This window comes from Branchiostoma belcheri, unplaced genomic scaffold, assembly GCF_001625305.1.
Source record: "Branchiostoma belcheri isolate BF01 breed outbred unplaced genomic scaffold, Haploidv18h27 scaffold69, whole genome shotgun sequence".
Taxonomy (NCBI): Eukaryota; Metazoa; Chordata; class Leptocardii; order Amphioxiformes; family Branchiostomatidae; genus Branchiostoma; species Branchiostoma belcheri.
Window position 1 is genome coordinate 240,583 of NW_017804342.1, and position 18,705 is coordinate 259,287.

Consider the following 18,705-nt stretch of genomic DNA (forward strand, 5'->3'; position numbering starts at 1 on the left):
GAAATATTTTGGATTTCGCTCTTCTTCAAAATCCAAACTTCGGATCTCTGTGAATCGTGACCAGACAGAGTCCTAGAGTGACCATGATTTATAGACACTTTATTCTAGGCTGTGACAAATTATCATGAAACGTCTGGGTCAGGTACGCGACTGTCCCAGTTTTCGATGGTAGAAGATGACCGATCATGGGAGGGTGGGCAGGGCATGGATCCTCCCAGAAATTATGTAACTTCCACCAACTATCTGAGGTGTATTCTGTGATACATGGCACATATGACTCCATGCCTTCCTACCTGAGACCTAGTTTTGTACAGCCAGATGTTGTAGATACCCGGAAAAGGGTTCTAGGTACAGAAATCCGGATAAGGGGCGTCTGCATTCAGGTGAAAAGCATCAACAACGTGAACTGTTTTCGCGTGTGGTGAGCTTCGAATTTGATAAGTTTTCCTCATACAAATGTTTTAAAATTCCACGTAGATTGCCTTTAATACGCTGAGTATCTATACTGTTTCATTTTTTTAATCATTTTCACTCCTCTTATTTTGGCATGTCAAGTTTCAGATGGTAGAACAGGTAAATATCACCCATGACCAAATCCGAAGTTGTATTTTTTGTGACAACACCTATGTGTACTTTAACCCTAAGAAAGCATGCAGGTATGATAGTCCTAATGTTGGATGTTAAGCAAATAAATAGGAGAATATTGAAAACAACATGTCACTACTACAATGCTCCAGGATGTACAGGTATGCAGATGACAACAAACAATTCACAAGTTAACACTATAATGGTCCTCATGAATCACAATGGCCAGCACTGGAATTTGTAGAGAACTTGACAATACTGTGTCATTTGTGTGAACTGTTAGTATACAAATGGTAAAATCCAACCATTGTTTGGTCTTGTTTGTCATGAATTAGAATTAGAATGAGTTGATGCACCTAAGTTTACATGGACTACTTTCACCTCTAAATATAAAGCGTAGGTGAGCTGAAATAATGCAAAAACCTTTCTGAACTGTATTAGTGTATAGGAATCTTTGTCCAACAGGCAATAGCATTAGGTGTTTTTTTTTAGCAAGCTGTGTACATAGTTCGCTGTAGAAGTTTTAGCTTAACCTGTTGTTTGAGTTGGACATCAAATCCTCTACAATGCTACACGGTAAGAAATTTTATGGATAAGAGGTTTTGTTTGCCTGTAAACTGTATTTGTTGAAAAGTTTGAATCACTACATAATTGTAAAAATACTGTTGTTTTGTATCCAAAGCTCATGTAAACATGATGTGGTATTATTGTGCAATATGTGCACTCACATTTTGCAAGTGCAAAATATACAAGATGTATAGATGTTTTGTTAAAAGCAATTTCCCAATTTTGATATTGATAACCTGTCTGTAAAGATATACCCAAGCTTGTACATCATACAAAAACAGGTTTTAGTATCAATTAAGATTGTTTCAAAGATAGTGATCTAAGTAAACATAGGTTTCTTTCTGGTCAAAGTTTAGCAATAGGGCGAACATGAAAGGTTGATTGATTGATAGATAGATAAACGCCAGTGTGGTACACACAGTTTTGCAAACAAGTGGAAAACTGCTGTCATCAGCAACAAGACCTTTGACAGGTTGGAGTGCCCTTTGTTACCACAGCTATTCGTTAACCATTAATCCTATTAAAAGTACATGCCTCAGCAACATTGTAAATCTGTCCCGATGCTAGTGTGTTTGACTTCAGCCAAACGTGACAATATATGTAGTAACTGAAACATGTTTGATTTTGCTGTGGTTGGGACCTGTAGTCTAGGGTATAGTTGTCAGGTACCAATTACTAGTAGTTCTAATAGCTGAAGACAGAGAGGGAGTAAACTCCTTTTATAGCTGACAAAACCACCAAATTAGCCCTTTGCTTACTGTATCTTTCAAGTAAGGATAATGGTTATTTGATGGTGCCAACCTTTACACGTTCATTTCTCGTGTAAAAATAACTAAAATACTTGTAGGTGTTCATGTATGCAATATAGATAGCCACATGAAATTACACCAATATGGAAATCTAAAACAACTTTTGCCCAAGTTTTAACCACGTGTTACATGGGTTTTGCACAACTTTCGATTGCGATTTTTACACCATTTATACAACATTTGCACAAGAAATGAACAACTTAAAACCATGTTTGAAACGTGGGAAGTTAGTCGAGATCTGTACTGTACATGTACATGTACAAGGCATAGACTGAAGTGCTGGACGTTCACACTTTTGATAAGGATGATAATAGAAGTAGAAATGTACAGAAATCTGAACGAACAACATACAACAACTGTACCTACAAAGTAGTAGATGCAATGGAATGTACATACACATGCTAAACTCATGTGAATTTATCTTGTTGTAACAACAAGATAAATTCACACGAGTTTAGCATATCATTTACAGTGTTACACTCCTACTTCTCTAAGGTTTGTACATTCTTTGATGTACACAGTAAGGGTTATCTCCTAGAATGTCATCAATGTATAGGAAGGCATGTATTAAACACATGAAGTGATGACAAGACTAGTAAATTATAATTTCTTTTTTTTTATGCAGCATCATGTCGGAGACTCTGACATTCGGACCTGAGTGGTAAGTTGTTGTCTCTTCTTGAACTACGTGTTGTTTTGTCATGTGGTACTTTTCTTAGCTCTTTTTATGGTCTATTCAGGGCTCAAATTACTGGGTGCATAAGCACCTTAGTGTAGGTAAATAAAAACTTGAGTTGTGCAGGTATTTCTACCTGCACTGGTCTATGTACTGGGTTTAGATATCAATGTAGAAGTACTGTATGTGGTTTTTGAAATAAACCATTTTATCGTATGGAAACACACTACACATGGAACAAATTACAGACCGATTTTTTTCCTTATCATTGTTCAGTGTAAATTTTTCAAATTTGAGACATATTTTCATCATCTCAATTTGTTATAAATTTGTCATTTTGTTGCAGGCTTCGTGCACTTTCCAGTGGGAACAGTGTCACTTCACCTCCTCCCTCCCCCGGCCTGCCGAAGTACAAACTGGCCGAGCACCGCTACGGGCGCGAGGAAATGCTCGCACTCTTCGAGAAGAAGTACTGCACAGACTGCCCGTCCGAGTTAGACTCCTTCCAGAGCATCTTGAGTAAAGATGTCCTCCTTCCGCTCGCGTTGATCCCTCTTACAGAGGAGGAACAGGTAAAGACCAGAAGTCCAACATTTTCCCTTAGTCTTTTTTTATTGTTTTATTGCCACTTACATTTGCAGCTTTGCAGACAATTTACACGACTTTTGAACGAGTTTTAAATGAGTGTTACTTAGCTTTTACTTTCAATCACGATTTAAATGACTTTTGCACAAGAAATAATCTAGTTAAAGCTGCATGTAAAATATGTGTGGCGGGAAGTGAATGGAGATCTGTATTGTAGCTGTATACAAGTGTTTGTTGTGGTTGTTTCTGCAGCGCAATGCCTCGATATCAGTGAACAGCACAGCCGTTCTGCGGCTGATGGGCAGAGGGGGAGGGGCATCCAGAGGTGTGCGGGGCGGGGGAACTCGTGGACGAGGTCAGGACACATCCCTCTTTGTTTGTTTTTGTTTATATCGCATTATAATCCAGTAAACAAATCCAGTACAATGAATACAAATGGTTTATGTACATAATAAACCAATGACAAGAAAATCATACAAAAGCAGTCGCTATTGGCTGAAGTAGAGATTTGTTTGAATCATTCTCTATTCTCGAGAAGCTGAAATCAACTTTTCATTGAGGTCGTGAAGGAAGAGAAAAGGGTCAGACAAAATGTATCCTAAAGATAAAGTTTACATCAATTAAAATCCTAACGAATCAATACACATATTTCAATACATACTTGGTTAAAAAAACATGTAAAAGCTAATGTATACGGTTGGTGTTTGATTTATAATTTATGTTAAAAGTTGAGTCATCTAAGGTGTGATAGATTCAGTACTTCTCTTGTTTGTGCTGAGTTTGTTTTCTCTCTTTGCGCAGGGCGAGGTCGCGGGGAGGGAGGTTTTTATCGAGTCGGAGACGATGACGGACCGGGGGGATTCATTCGTCCTAGTTATAGCCGCAGTCAGAGCTGGGATGAAGGGTAGGTATACATCTAGTGAAACAATCCGCGGGTTAAAGGCATCCAATGCAATTTGAAGGCGGTAAAACTATATCCTGGTTGAGAAATTCTGTTCTATACTCATATTCACTGCCTTTTTCTTAGCATATATTTGTTATCATTTCATACTTGAAGCATTTGAAATAGCCCCCAAACAAGCTACGTGAGGAGTCCCTTTACCTTTTGGTATTACCAATAAAACAGCTAGAGCCAGACAACAATACGGAACAAGTAACATAGAAGTTTTGCCTCACACATATCAGTATGCTATCGGATAGGGTTGATTCAACTTGATATGTTTATTTATTGAAATTTCAAATGGCTAAGTTACATGAAAACCTTAAAAAGCGGAAGAGAATCTGATGCTGATGTTACATTTAGATACACAGCCCTATCAAAAAACAATACTGCAATGAAAGAATTTGCTCTCTTGCTCTCTCAGGCTTTGCTCTATCAGATAAATAGATGAATGAATGGATGGATGGCTTCCTAGCTGCTATTCTAGTTAAAGTGTAGTGACTTGTGCTTGGTGGCAGCATGTTCCCGGTGTAACCCCCCCTTCTGTTTCTCCCAACATCAGATCTGATGTTGACAATCTCCATTTCAGGGGTGGGGACAGAAGATTTGACAAGAGACCTCCTATGGGTGAGTTGTTATATTTGCCTTTGCAGAAGGAAAACATAATGTTTTTGCAGTGTTTCTTCTTCCTCTTCTCCAAACACATAAGGTCAATGACCTGGACCAGATGCCTGTTACCACGGTAACTGGTGCTGTAGCAGATAACCTGTTTGGTTACATTATTATTATTATTACATTGGTCACCAGACTCACCACATATATGATTATGAATGTGTTTGAGTGTACATGTAATTAAATAGAGCAGTAGTAACTGTGTGTTAGGCTAGACCATGTGATGATAAACATTATGCATTTCCTTTGCAACTGTTACTTTGCTGGTTTGAAAATGTATTAGCTGCTCTTAATTGGTTATCAAATTTGTTTAAAACAGACTTTATGGCATATGGTAGTAAACATACCATTTCTTTCATTCTGTAAATCCCCCCACAACGGTTAGAAGTAATTTGCTGAATTTCATGTTATTTTTGTCATGTACATGTCACGCCTAAAACTTTTTGTTTGTTTGTTTGTTTGTTTGCCTTCCTTTCCTCTTGTCCTGCCGCCCTCCTATCCTCTGATCCAGAGCTTGACATGTTTTCCACAGTTGGTCGGTCATTTGAGGAAGGGGGGCCGCCCTCACCGCGGAAATTCGAATTCAGTAGAGGATCAAATAGTGACAACTGGCGGGCCAGAGATCGCGACCGCGCACTCGACCGAGAGCGGGAAGACGAGGATGATGAGGGCGGTTGGCGGTCGGCGGGACACAGAGGGTCGGAGAGATGGAAACAGATGAGCCCTGGTAGGTCCACTCTTTGGTTGGAGGCATTTCAGGTGTTATTTTTTTGATGGCCATGGGGTTCTCCCTAAACAGTCGAATAATGCTGCTCCATCTCCAGTGTTCTAGTCAGCCTGAATTTTTTTCTGTCATCTCAATTTTGTTAGTCATAACATTCATGTCAAGCACCGAAGTGGGATAATCCTAGTGGGATATGGTAAATTTTGGCCCTCTTAAATGCTACTTCTTTTATTTTAAAGGGCAAATTTTGCTGTTGGACTAAGCTTGTAGAACTAAGCTTAGTTGAATAACATCTCTTTCCATATCTTTACATGCCAATTTTTGTCCATCAAAGATGACGAATTGGGCAAAATTTTGTCAGTCATATGTGTCAAAATTCCGTAAAATGACGGAAAGACGGACATTGGCTAGAACACTGGTTAAGGGTATTTCATGCTTAACTACTTTTTATCTGTAAAAGTATTACAAACTGCTTATTTTGTTCAAGGGGTAGCTAAGCCTCCTCCTGGTGATTTCATAGGTGGACCAAGAAGCGCCGGTTGGCGGGACTTCAACGGGCGCGGGGAGAGAGAACGGCACTTCGACTTCGATTTCCGGTCTGGTCGCGAGCGGCACTTCAGCGGGGGCCGGCAGCGGTCGCACAGCGGGGACTGGGCAGACGACAAAGAGGACCTCCCTGATTGGTGCATGGACGACAGTATTGAAACAGACGGCGTGGGGACGTTTGATTCGTCCGGGGCCTTTGTTTCCCTTAAGGTAATGGTTTAGTACATAGAAACACAACAATGCACATGGTACACAGGCAGTGAATTGCTATGTATATCATACATTATTTTACTTCAAAATACATTTAGTCTTTACAATCATCAATACATACAAAGCATGTACTGTCTTAAAAGCACTACAATAAATATAACCTAGGTAACTGTCCATGTCTTGTCACAATCAAGAACACAGTGTTCCAGTCAGCAGATGGACAAAAAATTTTGCCCTGTCTGTCCTCTTTGACAGACAAAAAAGGTTACCGGTACAATTCAGAAGTTGGAAATTAGGAAGGCTTGTTTGAGATCAGAAAATATGTATACCCTCATATGAGGACAACAATTTACCACAGTGACTATACAAGACAGTTCAATCTAAGACATTAAGACAGGTCTAGACCTGTACCCGTGTACCTTACCTTACCTTACCTGGGCCCTTGGCCCCGTGCGGAGCATAGGCCACCGACGATTTCCCTCCATCCAGCTCTGTTCTGGGCTTCTCTCTCAACATCCTTCCAGTGCATTCCCAGTTCAGACAGCTCCTTCTCCGTGTCTCGCCTCCAGGTGTACATAAAGTTTGTTTAGCTTCACTACTACACACTATGGTAACATTTCACCTTACATTGCAGAAGGGAGAAAAGGAGCCAGAGCCAATAGAAGAGGAGGCTGAAGAGGAACTTGCTGCCAAACAGGAGGAGGAAAAACAAGAGGTACTGCAAATGTCTCCCGGGTTTCAGTCAAATCAAATAGAACATCTCGATAAAGAAGTGCGCAAATGGTTGGAAATTCACCAATGATTGTTGAGGGGGGGGGGTGAGTTTGGCTATATTTTGCTACGTGTGACAGGGGCCTAACATGCAATAAATGTTTTTCACAGTCTGTAGATCAGTCCATCGAGCCACCACCAGTGGAAGAGGAAGATTTGGAGGACAGTGGTAGACCACACATGGAAACATCCAGACCAGGTGGGCTCCTAAATATACCAACACTTTTAGGACTTAAGATCTGTACAATATTAAATATAGCATTTTCAATGCAATAGGCACACTACGTACATTATAGTATTGAAGAAATAGTAATGATTTCAAGTGGAGGGACAAATCACAAACATGACACCATCAGACATTTCAGGATTTACAGTATGAAAATGCCGTTGGGGGGGGGGGAACCTGATTTTGTGTTTGAAGTCACTATTAGTATTGATAGACAATTTAACCTCGACTGCTGGATTTTAGTAGTGCTGAAGAAGAGTGATGGATGTAATTATTTAGTAGTAAAGTTAGAAGTATTGTTAGGAGTATTGTTTATCTAATTGTCTAACCTATATGAACTAATGTTCAGTATTGTTGACTGTCCTTCAGAAGAGCCGAAGCCAGAGAAGCCGGCTCCAGCCTCCACCAGGCAGCCACCTCCCGAGAGCAAGCCTATCCCAGAACCCATCCCCATGCCCTCCAAGGAGCCCTCCCCCCCTCCCCGAGAGATGCCCATGTCTGCCCCCCCTGTTGTAAATAGCCAATCCCCTCGTCCCCCCTCTCAGCCCTCCCCCCGGCCCCCTTCTCAGCCACCCCCCAGGACTCAGGAAAGTGCAATGACTCCCAACCCCCCTTCATCTCAGGCAGCTAACTCACAGGTCAGGGCATGTTTTTTTTCCCTTATATTCAAACTAAACCTTATTTTCTTTGACATGTTTGAGGTGTGGCTTTTTTCGAACACAGGATCTCCGCTTTACGTAATATCTGAGAGGATGTCCCCAACTGAAGCTAGGTACTCATTTTCACCTGAGTCACATTTTCACCAGAGGAAATAGGTGTAAGTGCCTTTCCGAAAGACACTACCCTGGAGCCTACCAGGGATTCGAACTCAGAACCTTCAGATCCTGTTTAGTTGTTGTTTCTTGTCCTTTTCTGAGCTGTGGTTTGTGTGTTCCTGTGGCAGGTGATGGTGAGTGTGACGGAGAATCCTGTCAGCTCGGCGGCAGGTATTACAGTCCCTACAAGCAATACTGCACCAGTAGTAGACGATGAGGCTCTAGACATTCAGATAGAAAAGGTAAGTTCTTGTTTCATGATTAAGTTTTTAGTATTAAATTACTTTATTACCTTAAAGTTTGCAAGGAAAACATACTGTTTTTTGCTCTCTTGCTTCTTCTCCAAATAAATAAGGTCAATGACTTAGATCAGATGGCTGTCACCATGGTAACTTGTGCTTTAGCAGACGCCCTGTGAAGTTGGATTACATTATGTAGCAAGTCAGTTAGTGGCAGAACACTTGTAGGGGCTGGTCACCTTGAACTCCACAGAAGGAATACATAGTGTCTGTTCTGTTTCCTGAGTGACTTGGACCAGACGGCTGTCACCATGGTAACTGGTGCTGTAGCTAATGCCCTGCGGTGTTGGTTGGGTTACATTATGCAGCAAGTGGCAGGACAGTTGGAGGGCTGGTAACCTTAAAGTTTACTGGGAGATTTCAATAGAAGCTCCACTCACTGTCACCATCATGAAGTTTAAAATTGTTCCCTCTCCTCCAGGCTGCAGAGAGCCTTGTAGCAACAATGACAGCAGAAGATGATGAAAAGTTAGAAGATACTTCTAGTCAACCAAAGGGCCTACCCATGACACAAGAGACTGCCAACAAATGGTTTTACAAGGATCCACAAGGAGAAATACAAGGTAAGGATCTCTGGACAAACCCGTAGACCAACCTCATAACGCTTATCCAGACCACCTCTGTCAAAAAGAAAAGTGAAACCATTAAAAATAACAAAAATTGGGCAGACATGCAGCCACTCTCATCCTGATCGAACTGCTCAGTCTTTACAAAGGAACTGTGACAAGAAGTATTTTGCTTCTGTTGTAAAATCATCAAGTTTGCTTTGATGTGTTTTTAGGTGAATTGAGTTGCATCTTTAAGCTTTGAAGAACTTCATGCTATTCTTTGAGTAAAACCACAGTACAACATGGATGCAGTACAACATTTAGATGAATGTAAAAATGGCAGTTCAAATCTAAAAAAAAAATCCTCCATTCCCTATACTGTTTGGAATGTACCATTTTCTTGAGAGCCTCCCCCTTGGCTGTTTGGACTGTACCATTTTGTTCAGAGCCTCCCTTTGCTGTTTGGACTGTACCATGATGTTGAGAGGGTCCCCGTGTTCCTTACAGGTCCCTTCAGCTCACAGGAGATGGCGGAGTGGTTTACTGCCGGCTACTTCACCATGACCCTGCTGGTGCGGCGGGCATGTGACGAGCGGTTCCAGCCACTAGGAGAACTCATCAAGAGATGGGGAAGAGTGCCTTTCATGCCTGGACCCACCCCGCCGCCCTTGTTGGTAGGTTGAAAACCAATCACTCTGTTCTTCTGTTGAAAGTTGAAAGGTAAAGGTTCTATACATTTTGGGCTGTACAGCCGTAGGAATAGTGAGTCGTTAATCCACTGTGCCAAGGGAACGGTGTTGGAAGGTAGAACACATATTTTGGCTCCATAACATACACTTTGACAGTTTGTATTTTTCTCATGCCAAAGTTCCTCTCTGCACCTGTAATTGGTGTACAGGACAATGCCTATGGCCGTTTCTGTATGCCCTTGGCCACACAGTTGTGCAATGACTGCAGTAAGGGGCGAGTCCACTGGTAGTGATCACTAGTGTGTCTTTTAACTCCCATACTCTTTCCTCAATGCTGATTGCTAAGCACAGAAAGCAGTCTTTATCATGGGTTAGTGGGTAGAACTGGGAAAATTCTCCTAACAAGTGTTTTTTTCATACAACTTGAACAGAACAACCCAGCAGCCAGCTCGGCCTCTTCCACGGCGGTGACCTCATCTAACCCCTCTGTGGCTGCGACGGTTGCGTCGTCGTCCCCGGCCATCGACGCGTCTGTCCTGGAGCAGCACATGATGAAGCAGCAGTACCTGCAGCAGCAGCTCATGCAGCAGCAGATGCTGTACATGCAGCAGACTGGGTTTATACGGTTCGTTACAACATCTATCACTTCAGATGGTGTAGATTTTATCAACTTAAAATGTTGTGATTTGTTATGAGCCACATTTCAAGATTGTGTTATGACCAGTGTTCATGTTTTCTTCAGCACAAATTTTGCTCTAATGTTCATGGCATTGGTTTGATAACTCAGAATCCAGTAACTGTGACTGTTGTTCAAACTCTTTTAGTCCACTATTTTCAGCACTGAAATTGACGGGCCTGTGTATGAGGGATTTTGTAGCTACAAATCTCTCTTTAATGAAAGAAGCCAACACTTATCGAGAAGAGTAGGGTGATATGGTATGCCTTGCTAAATACGCAAGCCTTAGGGAAGCAACATTGCATTCAACTGTTGTAGCTGACACAAGAAGTACTGTAAAGCACCTGACAGTGTGTTTTGTGTTTGAGCAGGGCGCAGTCTCAGCAGCTGCAGCAGCAGTTGAAGCAGCCGGAGACGATGGGGAACATCGGGCTGCAGCAGCACGTCCAGAGGCAGATGGTCGCCCTGCAGCAGCAACAGCAGCAGTTACAGGTCAGGCACCACCACAGCTTTCCACACTAAACAAAAGTACGGTCCTCATGTCTATACTTCTAACAACAGCAGCAGTTACAGGTCAGTAACCTTGACTCACATCTGTGAATAGTTTCATCAGGTTGGTAAGTCACTGAATAAAGAGCCTCATTTTACACAGCCAAGTATTAATGTTGTTGTTTTGCTTGGCAACAATTATGTATATATCGCACTCTTGTATTCTTAGGGCGGCTTGGTTTTGAATTTAATGTAAGATTTAAGCTCCTGTCAAACATTCAGGACTTTCCCCCGACTACCAACCAGCTTGGGAGCAGTCTGACAGTTTCCAAAATGTATACAGTTGCTTGAGGAACAGTTTTCTTGTGTATCTCAGTACCTGGGTGTCTAACTCTAACCTTCATCAGCATAAGTGCTGCAATGATTTTGAGGGCTGCTAGGGGGCGCAAGTTAACCAGGCTGTTGATCTCCCTGCAGACCCTGTTCAAGCAGCAGCAGACCCAACTCCAGCAGCAGTACCAGCAACTACAGCAGCAGATGCTGCAGCACCAGAGAAAACAGCAGTCTTCCCAGGACAGGTCAGTCATCCTCTGTATCTGTATAGCTGGTATAGCCTCCCCTCTACTGTGGGGTCGTGTGGCATAATGGCGGAGTGTTCGGCTAAGTACCAAGAGGTCCAGGGTTTGAATCCTGCCATGTCACTGATCTTTTGGGAAAGGCACTTAACACGACTTTCCTCACTTAACTCAGGTGGTCACGAGTACCTAGCTTGGGTCAGGTTCTGTTTTCATGACTTTGAGTGTAAGGTCTGTATTGTTTCACTAAAGATATTTTTTATGCTGATAACAGGTCCTGTCATATTTGATAAACAATACAAAAGGAAAACCACCAATGGTCCCCCAATCTAATCATTTTGGGTCTCCTGGTAGCTTTCTTTTCTTTTGCTTTGATAGCTCTGTATTTCAAGCTGATTTCCATGCTGACAACAGTTTCTCTGTTCCTGAATGTCTGCAGATCTCCCACAGCGGAGCTCCCTCCCCAGCCCACCCCCACCCCTCAGCCCCAGCCCCCGCGTGGTCGCCCGTCCTCACCGGACAAGGGCACGGCCATCTGGGGCCAGCCCAACGCCCCGGCCGGCGGCTGGATGGAGGGCGGGAGTGTGTGGGACCTGGACCCGCCCAAATCCTCAGCACCTTCCATGGACGACATTCAGAGAATGGAAAGAGAGAAGGTATTTTTTAAATTCATTTCAGCAATAAAGTACAACAGTGACAGAAAAGTTTCTTTTCTAAATATGGCGTAACCTGGATTTTTTGGTTGCATTCCATGGACGATTTAGGAATAATGGAAAAAGAGAAGGTTTGCGGGTTGAAGACACTTCCCCCTATGAAGTGGCTTTACCTCTATTTCCCCTTGATTACTTGTACTGGTTACTTGTTTTGTATGTATGCACAACTGCTTATGACCCAATCATTATTGACCTTAGCAGTACAAAAGAAGAAGTGGCTATAAATGTAGCAATTTGTAGATAGAAAACAACAAATTCCAAATTTTTTATTTCATGAAATGTAGGAGGAAAAGGATCGCAGAGAAGCGGAGCTTCGTCTACAGAAGGAAAAGGAGGACGACAGTCGGCGGAGACGGGAGGAAGAAGAGAGAAGGAAGACAGACGAACTCAGGAGGCAGCAGGAGCTGGAATTACAGGTCAGAAACAATGACAGAAAATATACATAGCAGAATTTTTGCAAGAACATTCACAATTTACAGAATTACAAAGGGACTTACAAAAGAATTGGTGTTCTACCAACTTAGAAAAAACCTGACAATCCTATCTTTTTTGTGACAACGGTAGCTTTTTTAAATCTAATGAGAAAAAAAAGAGAATTTCCTTCATTGACCCTATTTTTTTTTCAAAATTGAAGTTCGAAACAACAGTTTCCTTGGCCATAGACTATACACCACATTAACTTTTAGGTTTACTTTCTGGCTTGCAGAGACAAGAGGCCGTTCGCAGACAGAAGGAGGAGGAAGAGAGAAGAAAAAGGGAGGAAGAAGAACGCAGGAAACGAGAGGAAATTGAGCGGCAGAGGGAGATGGAGAGAGCACGCGAAATCGAGCGCCAAAAAGAAATGGAGAGGCAACAACAAAAGGAAATGCAAAGGCAGCAGGTAAGTCCTGATGGAGGGACAGTCTGAAATATTTCTGTCTTGGGGAGAAGAGATGTTTTTCATGTAAAGCCTGTCACACATTCAGAACCTTCCCCCAACCAACAGGCCAACCTAGGTTGGCTGAAGTTCGGGAGCAGTCTGACCAGATTTATGCCACGCCTACCTTATTTTGAATCTAATTTTTAGTTAAATTTGAGTCAAACTTAACCTCCAAAAGTGCCCTGAACACTGTAGATCTACCCCAGAACACAAACCACACACCAAATTTTAAAAACATTTTGAAACATTTGGCAGGCACATCTTGTATTAGCCTCAAGGTCTGCCCTTAATGATAGCCCCATGCTAGTTTGACAGCATGGCTCTATCTTCAGCCAAAATGAATTCAGTTTCAGTTGATTGGGATGCCCTTTTGCTAACCTTCCAGGGCTCCTACACCAATTACATACAGGTACAGAAACAGACATTTACAATCACATTTATCATACAGTATTAAAAAAAAAGATTTGAGGAATTACATGTCGCATGAAAGTGTTACCTATACATGACAATCAACTAAAAAGTAAACTGCTGTCTATTCTCAGGAGTTGCAGAGACAGCAGGAGCTACAGAGACAGCAGGAGCTTCAGCGCCAGGAGCTGGCCCGTCAGCAGGAGCTGCAGAGGCAGCGGGACCAGCAGAGACAGCAGCAGGAGGCCCTGCGTCGGCTCCAGGAACAGCAGAGACAACAGATGCAGAACGCCAACCTGGTAAGGCACACGGGAGACCAGGGTTCTAGCAGGCATAGTTTAACTGTTGTTCCAAACTGGTAAGGCACATGGGAGACTAGGGTTCCAACTGGCATAGTTTAAATGTTGTTCCAACCTGGTAAGGCACACGGGAAACTTTAGCATGTTTCTCACAAGTGGAAATATCTCTGCTACTGGGAAAATGAGGTTTTTGAATCACAATGTTCCTCACTTCATTAAGGTGGAAATGAGTACCTAGCTTTGGTTAGTGGCATCCCTAATCCCTTTGGTTTGGGGAGAGCTACACCCCACGCACGTTAAAGAACCAACCAGACCTTGCGAAAAGGCACAGGAGAGATCTGGGTTCTAAACAGGCATAGTTTGAGTGCAGGGGCTCTAAATATGCTGTAATTTTGGCCCCCCTATGCTGTGATTTAGGCTGCAGGGTTCTCACTTGGTTAAGTTTGACTGTATGTCTATTTCCTGCAGCTGTCCCAGCATTCCCTGTGGGCCCAGCAGACCAGCTCGGCCCCGTCCACCGTGCCATCTCTTGCCCAGATTCAGCAGATGCAGGAGGAGAAGGAGAGGAAGCAGAGGGAAGAGGTGAGGAGTTTCTTACAACTTACATCCTCCCAGGGTTTGTCTTTAAGGGTCTGTCAGTTAAAGGCCCTGTTGCTCAAGCCATGCCGACTCGATTTCAGGATGACATCATGCACTCAAGATGCTTTACATGATGCAAGATTGCAAAAACAAAAGCGTTCAGCTGATTTTGTGATGTGTGTCTGTTCTGTAACATATACAATATATTCTCTCAATATGCAGTAGCTTTATGAAAGACACATGCATCACCAGTAGATGGTTCCCCACAACTTGTTTTGAAAGCATTAGGGATGTCTTTTTCCCCCTCAGCGTCAGAAACAGATGACTGCCAGTCAGCAGATCCAGCAGCAGCAGCAACAGCAGCAGCAGCAGCAGAAGATGAACCCTGGCAGCTGGGCAGCAGGGTGAGTCTGGCAGGAAAAGTGCAACTTCCTCATGATATTTTCTGATAATCCAGACTTCATTTGGACAAGGGGAAATAGGAACTCCTCTAACCCCTTAACCACACAAAGAAACACCCAAACGATCGTTCATATGCAAGTGGTATATAGTAGTTCAAATATTGTGGATGCTCCTAGTGAGGAACAAAACATGCAGGTATAGATAGCAACAAGAAGATATGAGGTAATTTTATCTATTGAGGCTTTTAAACTATACTGCACATTCAACTAATATGCTGTCATATGGAAACATGCATTTGTCTTTCACTTTCAATTCTTATGTGTAAATGTATCTGTCAGTGTGCTCCTGCAATACAGAGGTAAACTTTATTTTACAACATTTGTAGAAGTTACAACTTATGGCATCTTCTGCTATAGAAGAACAAATGTACTAGGAGACAGAAGGCTGTAGTATGGGATGAACGTGTGCCTGTAAGCCAAAGCTGGGCCTCTTGGCTGGCTCCCTGTTCTGGTCTCAGTCTTGTCCTCCTGTCTAAGTAGACAGGACGCGTCTTTTTTCTCCGGCAGGGGCCCCTCGGGTTCCGGCAAATCCTTCCTGGAGATCCAACAGGAACAGGCTCGACAGCTGGCCAAACAGCAGCAACAACAAAAACCACACGTGAGAGGCCTGCTTCCTTCTTATGCCATATTGTACATATAGAATGCTACTTGACTTGACAAGGTGTAGTCTGTGCTACCAAAATCCAAAAAGTAAAAAGAGAACATTTCTGTACCCGGCGGTCAACCTTTGGAACACTGAAATTAGTTCGAATGTTCATTTCATTTCTTAATAACGTAAATTTCATTTCGAACCATTATGTGTGTTCCTTTACCACGTAATTTGTTATAAGTATGTTAGATTATTTGTTTAAAGTTCTGTGTAATCTAAACCCTGGCCATCAGGCTAAAGAGTATCTCAGTGAAGACAATAAAGACAAAAGCCATGCCACTTCTCCTAACTGTATGATGTTGAACAGGCCAACCTAAGCCTGGGTGCTGCGTCTGTGTGGGGTAACACCAACACAGCAGCGGCCACAGCCTGGGGCAGTGACGGCACCAGTGTGTGGGGAGACCCCAGCTCCCAGTCCAGCAAGGGTGGCTTCTGGGACGAGGCCGCCCACGAGATGTCCTCCTCCAACAAACCTAGGTACGTTTGGTACCACACTGTTAGTGCCTTCAGTGCACTGTGAACCAGTACTACTAGCTTCAGTGCACTGCGAACCAGTAACACCTAGCTTCAGTGCACTGTGAACCAGTAACACTTGCTTCAGTGCCCAGTAAACCAGGGATACCTAGCCTCAGTGCGCAGAGAACAAGCAACACCTAGCTTCAGTGCACAATGAACTAGTTACACCTAGCTTCAGTGCACAATGATGACAGAATGATGGTCATCGAAATGCCCTCTTGTAACAAGTAGTCGTGAATAGATAACTTTGATATTCACTCATTCACCAACCTGATGAAGAATATTTTCTGATGTAAAGCTAGGTACATCCTTGCACCATGTTGTCTTGTGTAGTGTCAGAAGTTTCAAAACACATCTGATCAGTATGTAAAGTTAAGATATTATGTACGGCATTTTGACTTGCTCCTGAAGGTGTTCAAGAGAAACTGCAGAGAAAAAATAATGTCACTCAAAATGTCTTAAAGCCAGTTTGACGTTCATTTGGTGCTTTTTTTTACCACATGTACATTTTGCATTATTGCAGAAAAAGTTCCGTTCCCATTCCGCAACCCATGGATCAGGACTTGTCACAGCTAGATTGGTTAGTGCTTAACTTACAGACAAATACGACCTGATTTTGCCAGTCCTGAAAGTGTGCTACCTCTCACTGGTTCTTCTTGGTTCCAAAACCACTTACTGCTCAGAAGTCTGACGATCTTACTTCAACCTGCATTACTACATCTTTGGACATGTTTCGTTGGTTTCAAGAAGTCCTTCTTGCTTTGAGATTGAAAAATAAAAACTAGCAAAACAAATACAGACTCAATGCTATGCATCACATTCTGCAAACAGCAGAAGTAAAAGTGTTCGATCTCTGTTGTCGACTTACCTAAATTTTCCTCTTTTTCCTTCCAGTGATCCATATGCCCAAGGTGCAATGATGAATTCAAAGTCTAATAGTAAATCCAGTCGAATGAGGGAGGAGGTATGTCTATTTGTGATCTATTGTACCTAATCTTTTTAAAGTTTGTAAATGAACCCTGTAAGAACTGAAATTAAATGTGTATTCATTAAGGAATGTGAAAAAAATGTTGTTACAGTGACCACACTCATTCACTCACTGCATCAAGCTCGTTTAGAACCATTTCATGACGTTGCCCCTCCATTTCTTTCATGGAATGCATCACCTGGGATATTTCTATCTGTATATTGTACAGTAACCATGAATGCCGCATGTCTTTCAGGAAAATGTCCGTAAGCTCTTCCAAGCCAACTATGCCGCTGATGACTTCACCAAATGGTGTGAAACCGCCCTGAGAACAATCAGTGCAGCTTCTGCCATAGATGGTACGTCCTTCTAAATAACACACCACTGTGTTACACAATCTCTCACTGCCAGTGGCTGATTGGGCCAAGAGCTTGAGTGGCCATACACCTCTAACTCGAGAGAACCATTCCCAGAACTACCAATAGGAGCTCAGTGTTCTTGATCACCATAAAAATCAGTCCAATAAGAGCTCAAGTCCTTGTTCATACAAATCCAATGCATTAATCAACATGACTAAGAAAGTTCCCAATTCTTCTGACTTAGAGGTGTTGGCCATGAAGCTCCTAGAGGCCTGGCCAGTGGTAGAGCAGCTAAAAGTGTGATGTGGTCAGGCTAGGAGCTTAGGAACTCCAGACAACAGTTCATTTCAGGGGGAAATGTTGATGGCAGATTCCGGAGAGACATATTTGAAACATAGTTGAATATAAGATACTGTCATGGGAAAAAGTCATTCTAAATTTGTGCCCATGCATGGTCACTTTCCATCGTAGTCCCATACTCATTTCCAGTTAGCATAACAGTTGGGATGATGTGACTTGGGCTTGAAAAAGAAAACTGTTTTCCTTTGTTCTTTTATATGATTTTGTTCCTTTTTTTTAATGTTTGTTCGAAAATTTATCATTAAGTTATACTTGACCTCATGAAAGGCCATTAGCAATATTTCAAACAAATTGTTACTTTTTGAAATGGGATCCTTTGAAAAGTTTTTTGTAAGAAATATGAAAAGCAATCTGTTGATGCCCGTTGTGACAGTTTGTACAGAAACAATTGAATTGATAAGAAGACACTTCCATGTTGCTAGAAAACTTTTTATGCTTGGATTTGTAGTTCTGAAAGATAGTTTAAAAAAAGCTAATTGATTATCTTTGGTTAAACAACCTCTGTTCAGTTGCTTCATATGCTGGTCCTGACATAGACAAAAACAATCCAATATTGGTGTTGTTTGTAGCGTGGTAAGTCTACTTTAAGTTGATTTTGTTATAGCAGGTCTGAGGAGAAGACAATCTTGTAATGAAGATATGCACTGTTGTTTGTGGAGTATCCGGTGTTTGTAAGAACTAACCATATAATATTTGTCCAGTACCACAATGAGACTTGTCATTTTCCCAACTGTTATGCAGGGAATTACCAGTATACTGACTTTCAGACAACAGGTAACGCCTACCTGTTGTCATAGCAGTTCTGTGTACATGTAGGTGTAGACCTGTACGTCTCTGTTGTAGTGTTGTACAGGACCGTGTCACACTGTATGGTCAGTTCACGTTTGGGAAGACACTTGCAATTTGAAAAATCTAATTTTCATTCCTAAAAAATGTATCTCAAGTTGTTTCTGATTGTTCAGTGATGTCACAGTTTTCCAGAAGAATTGAAGATGCTTCCTTTCATATGATGAAATTTGTAAGTTTGCAGTAACAAAGTTGATGAGATTTTTCAAATTCCTGGTGCCTGTCCC

The 18,705-nt window shown here is 42.2% G+C and overlaps 1 protein-coding gene across 8 annotated transcripts in view; it reads left to right on the forward strand.

The window, feature by feature from the left end:
• The window catches only part of LOC109484197 (PERQ amino acid-rich with GYF domain-containing protein 2-like), a 29,479-nt gene that overhangs the window by 6,193 nt on the left and 4,581 nt on the right, over nucleotides 1–18,705 (forward strand). For 2 of the 8 annotated variants that reach the window (XM_019787436.1, XM_019787439.1), the window contains exons 2-29: nucleotides 2,587–2,622; nucleotides 2,984–3,209; nucleotides 3,475–3,577; nucleotides 4,024–4,126; nucleotides 4,725–4,789; nucleotides 5,346–5,561; nucleotides 6,046–6,314; nucleotides 6,949–7,029; nucleotides 7,197–7,284; nucleotides 7,681–7,949; nucleotides 8,255–8,368; nucleotides 8,847–8,988; nucleotides 9,481–9,647; nucleotides 10,094–10,287; nucleotides 10,710–10,830; nucleotides 11,305–11,405; nucleotides 11,842–12,058; nucleotides 12,400–12,531; nucleotides 12,822–12,995; nucleotides 13,577–13,741; nucleotides 14,210–14,323; nucleotides 14,630–14,724; nucleotides 15,262–15,379; nucleotides 15,738–15,907; nucleotides 16,470–16,526; nucleotides 16,841–16,910; nucleotides 17,170–17,272; nucleotides 18,374–18,406. In XM_019787436.1, the coding sequence (XP_019642995.1) occupies nucleotides 2,591–2,622; nucleotides 2,984–3,209; nucleotides 3,475–3,577; nucleotides 4,024–4,126; nucleotides 4,725–4,789; nucleotides 5,346–5,561; nucleotides 6,046–6,314; nucleotides 6,949–7,029; nucleotides 7,197–7,284; nucleotides 7,681–7,949; nucleotides 8,255–8,368; nucleotides 8,847–8,988; nucleotides 9,481–9,647; nucleotides 10,094–10,287; nucleotides 10,710–10,830; nucleotides 11,305–11,405; nucleotides 11,842–12,058; nucleotides 12,400–12,531; nucleotides 12,822–12,995; nucleotides 13,577–13,741; nucleotides 14,210–14,323; nucleotides 14,630–14,724; nucleotides 15,262–15,379; nucleotides 15,738–15,907; nucleotides 16,470–16,526; nucleotides 16,841–16,910; nucleotides 17,170–17,272; nucleotides 18,374–18,406 (3,739 nt within the window). In that variant the 5' untranslated portion in view covers nucleotides 2,587–2,590. The remainder of the gene's footprint in view (nucleotides 1–2,586; nucleotides 2,623–2,983; nucleotides 3,210–3,474; nucleotides 3,578–4,023; nucleotides 4,127–4,724; nucleotides 4,790–5,345; nucleotides 5,562–6,045; nucleotides 6,315–6,948; nucleotides 7,030–7,196; nucleotides 7,285–7,680; nucleotides 7,950–8,254; nucleotides 8,369–8,846; nucleotides 8,989–9,480; nucleotides 9,648–10,093; nucleotides 10,288–10,709; nucleotides 10,831–11,304; nucleotides 11,406–11,841; nucleotides 12,059–12,399; nucleotides 12,532–12,821; nucleotides 12,996–13,576; nucleotides 13,742–14,209; nucleotides 14,324–14,629; nucleotides 14,725–15,261; nucleotides 15,380–15,737; nucleotides 15,908–16,469; nucleotides 16,527–16,840; nucleotides 16,911–17,169; nucleotides 17,273–18,373; nucleotides 18,407–18,705) is intronic. The other 6 variants (XM_019787442.1, XM_019787438.1, XM_019787440.1 and 3 more) reach the window with 6 other exon arrangements.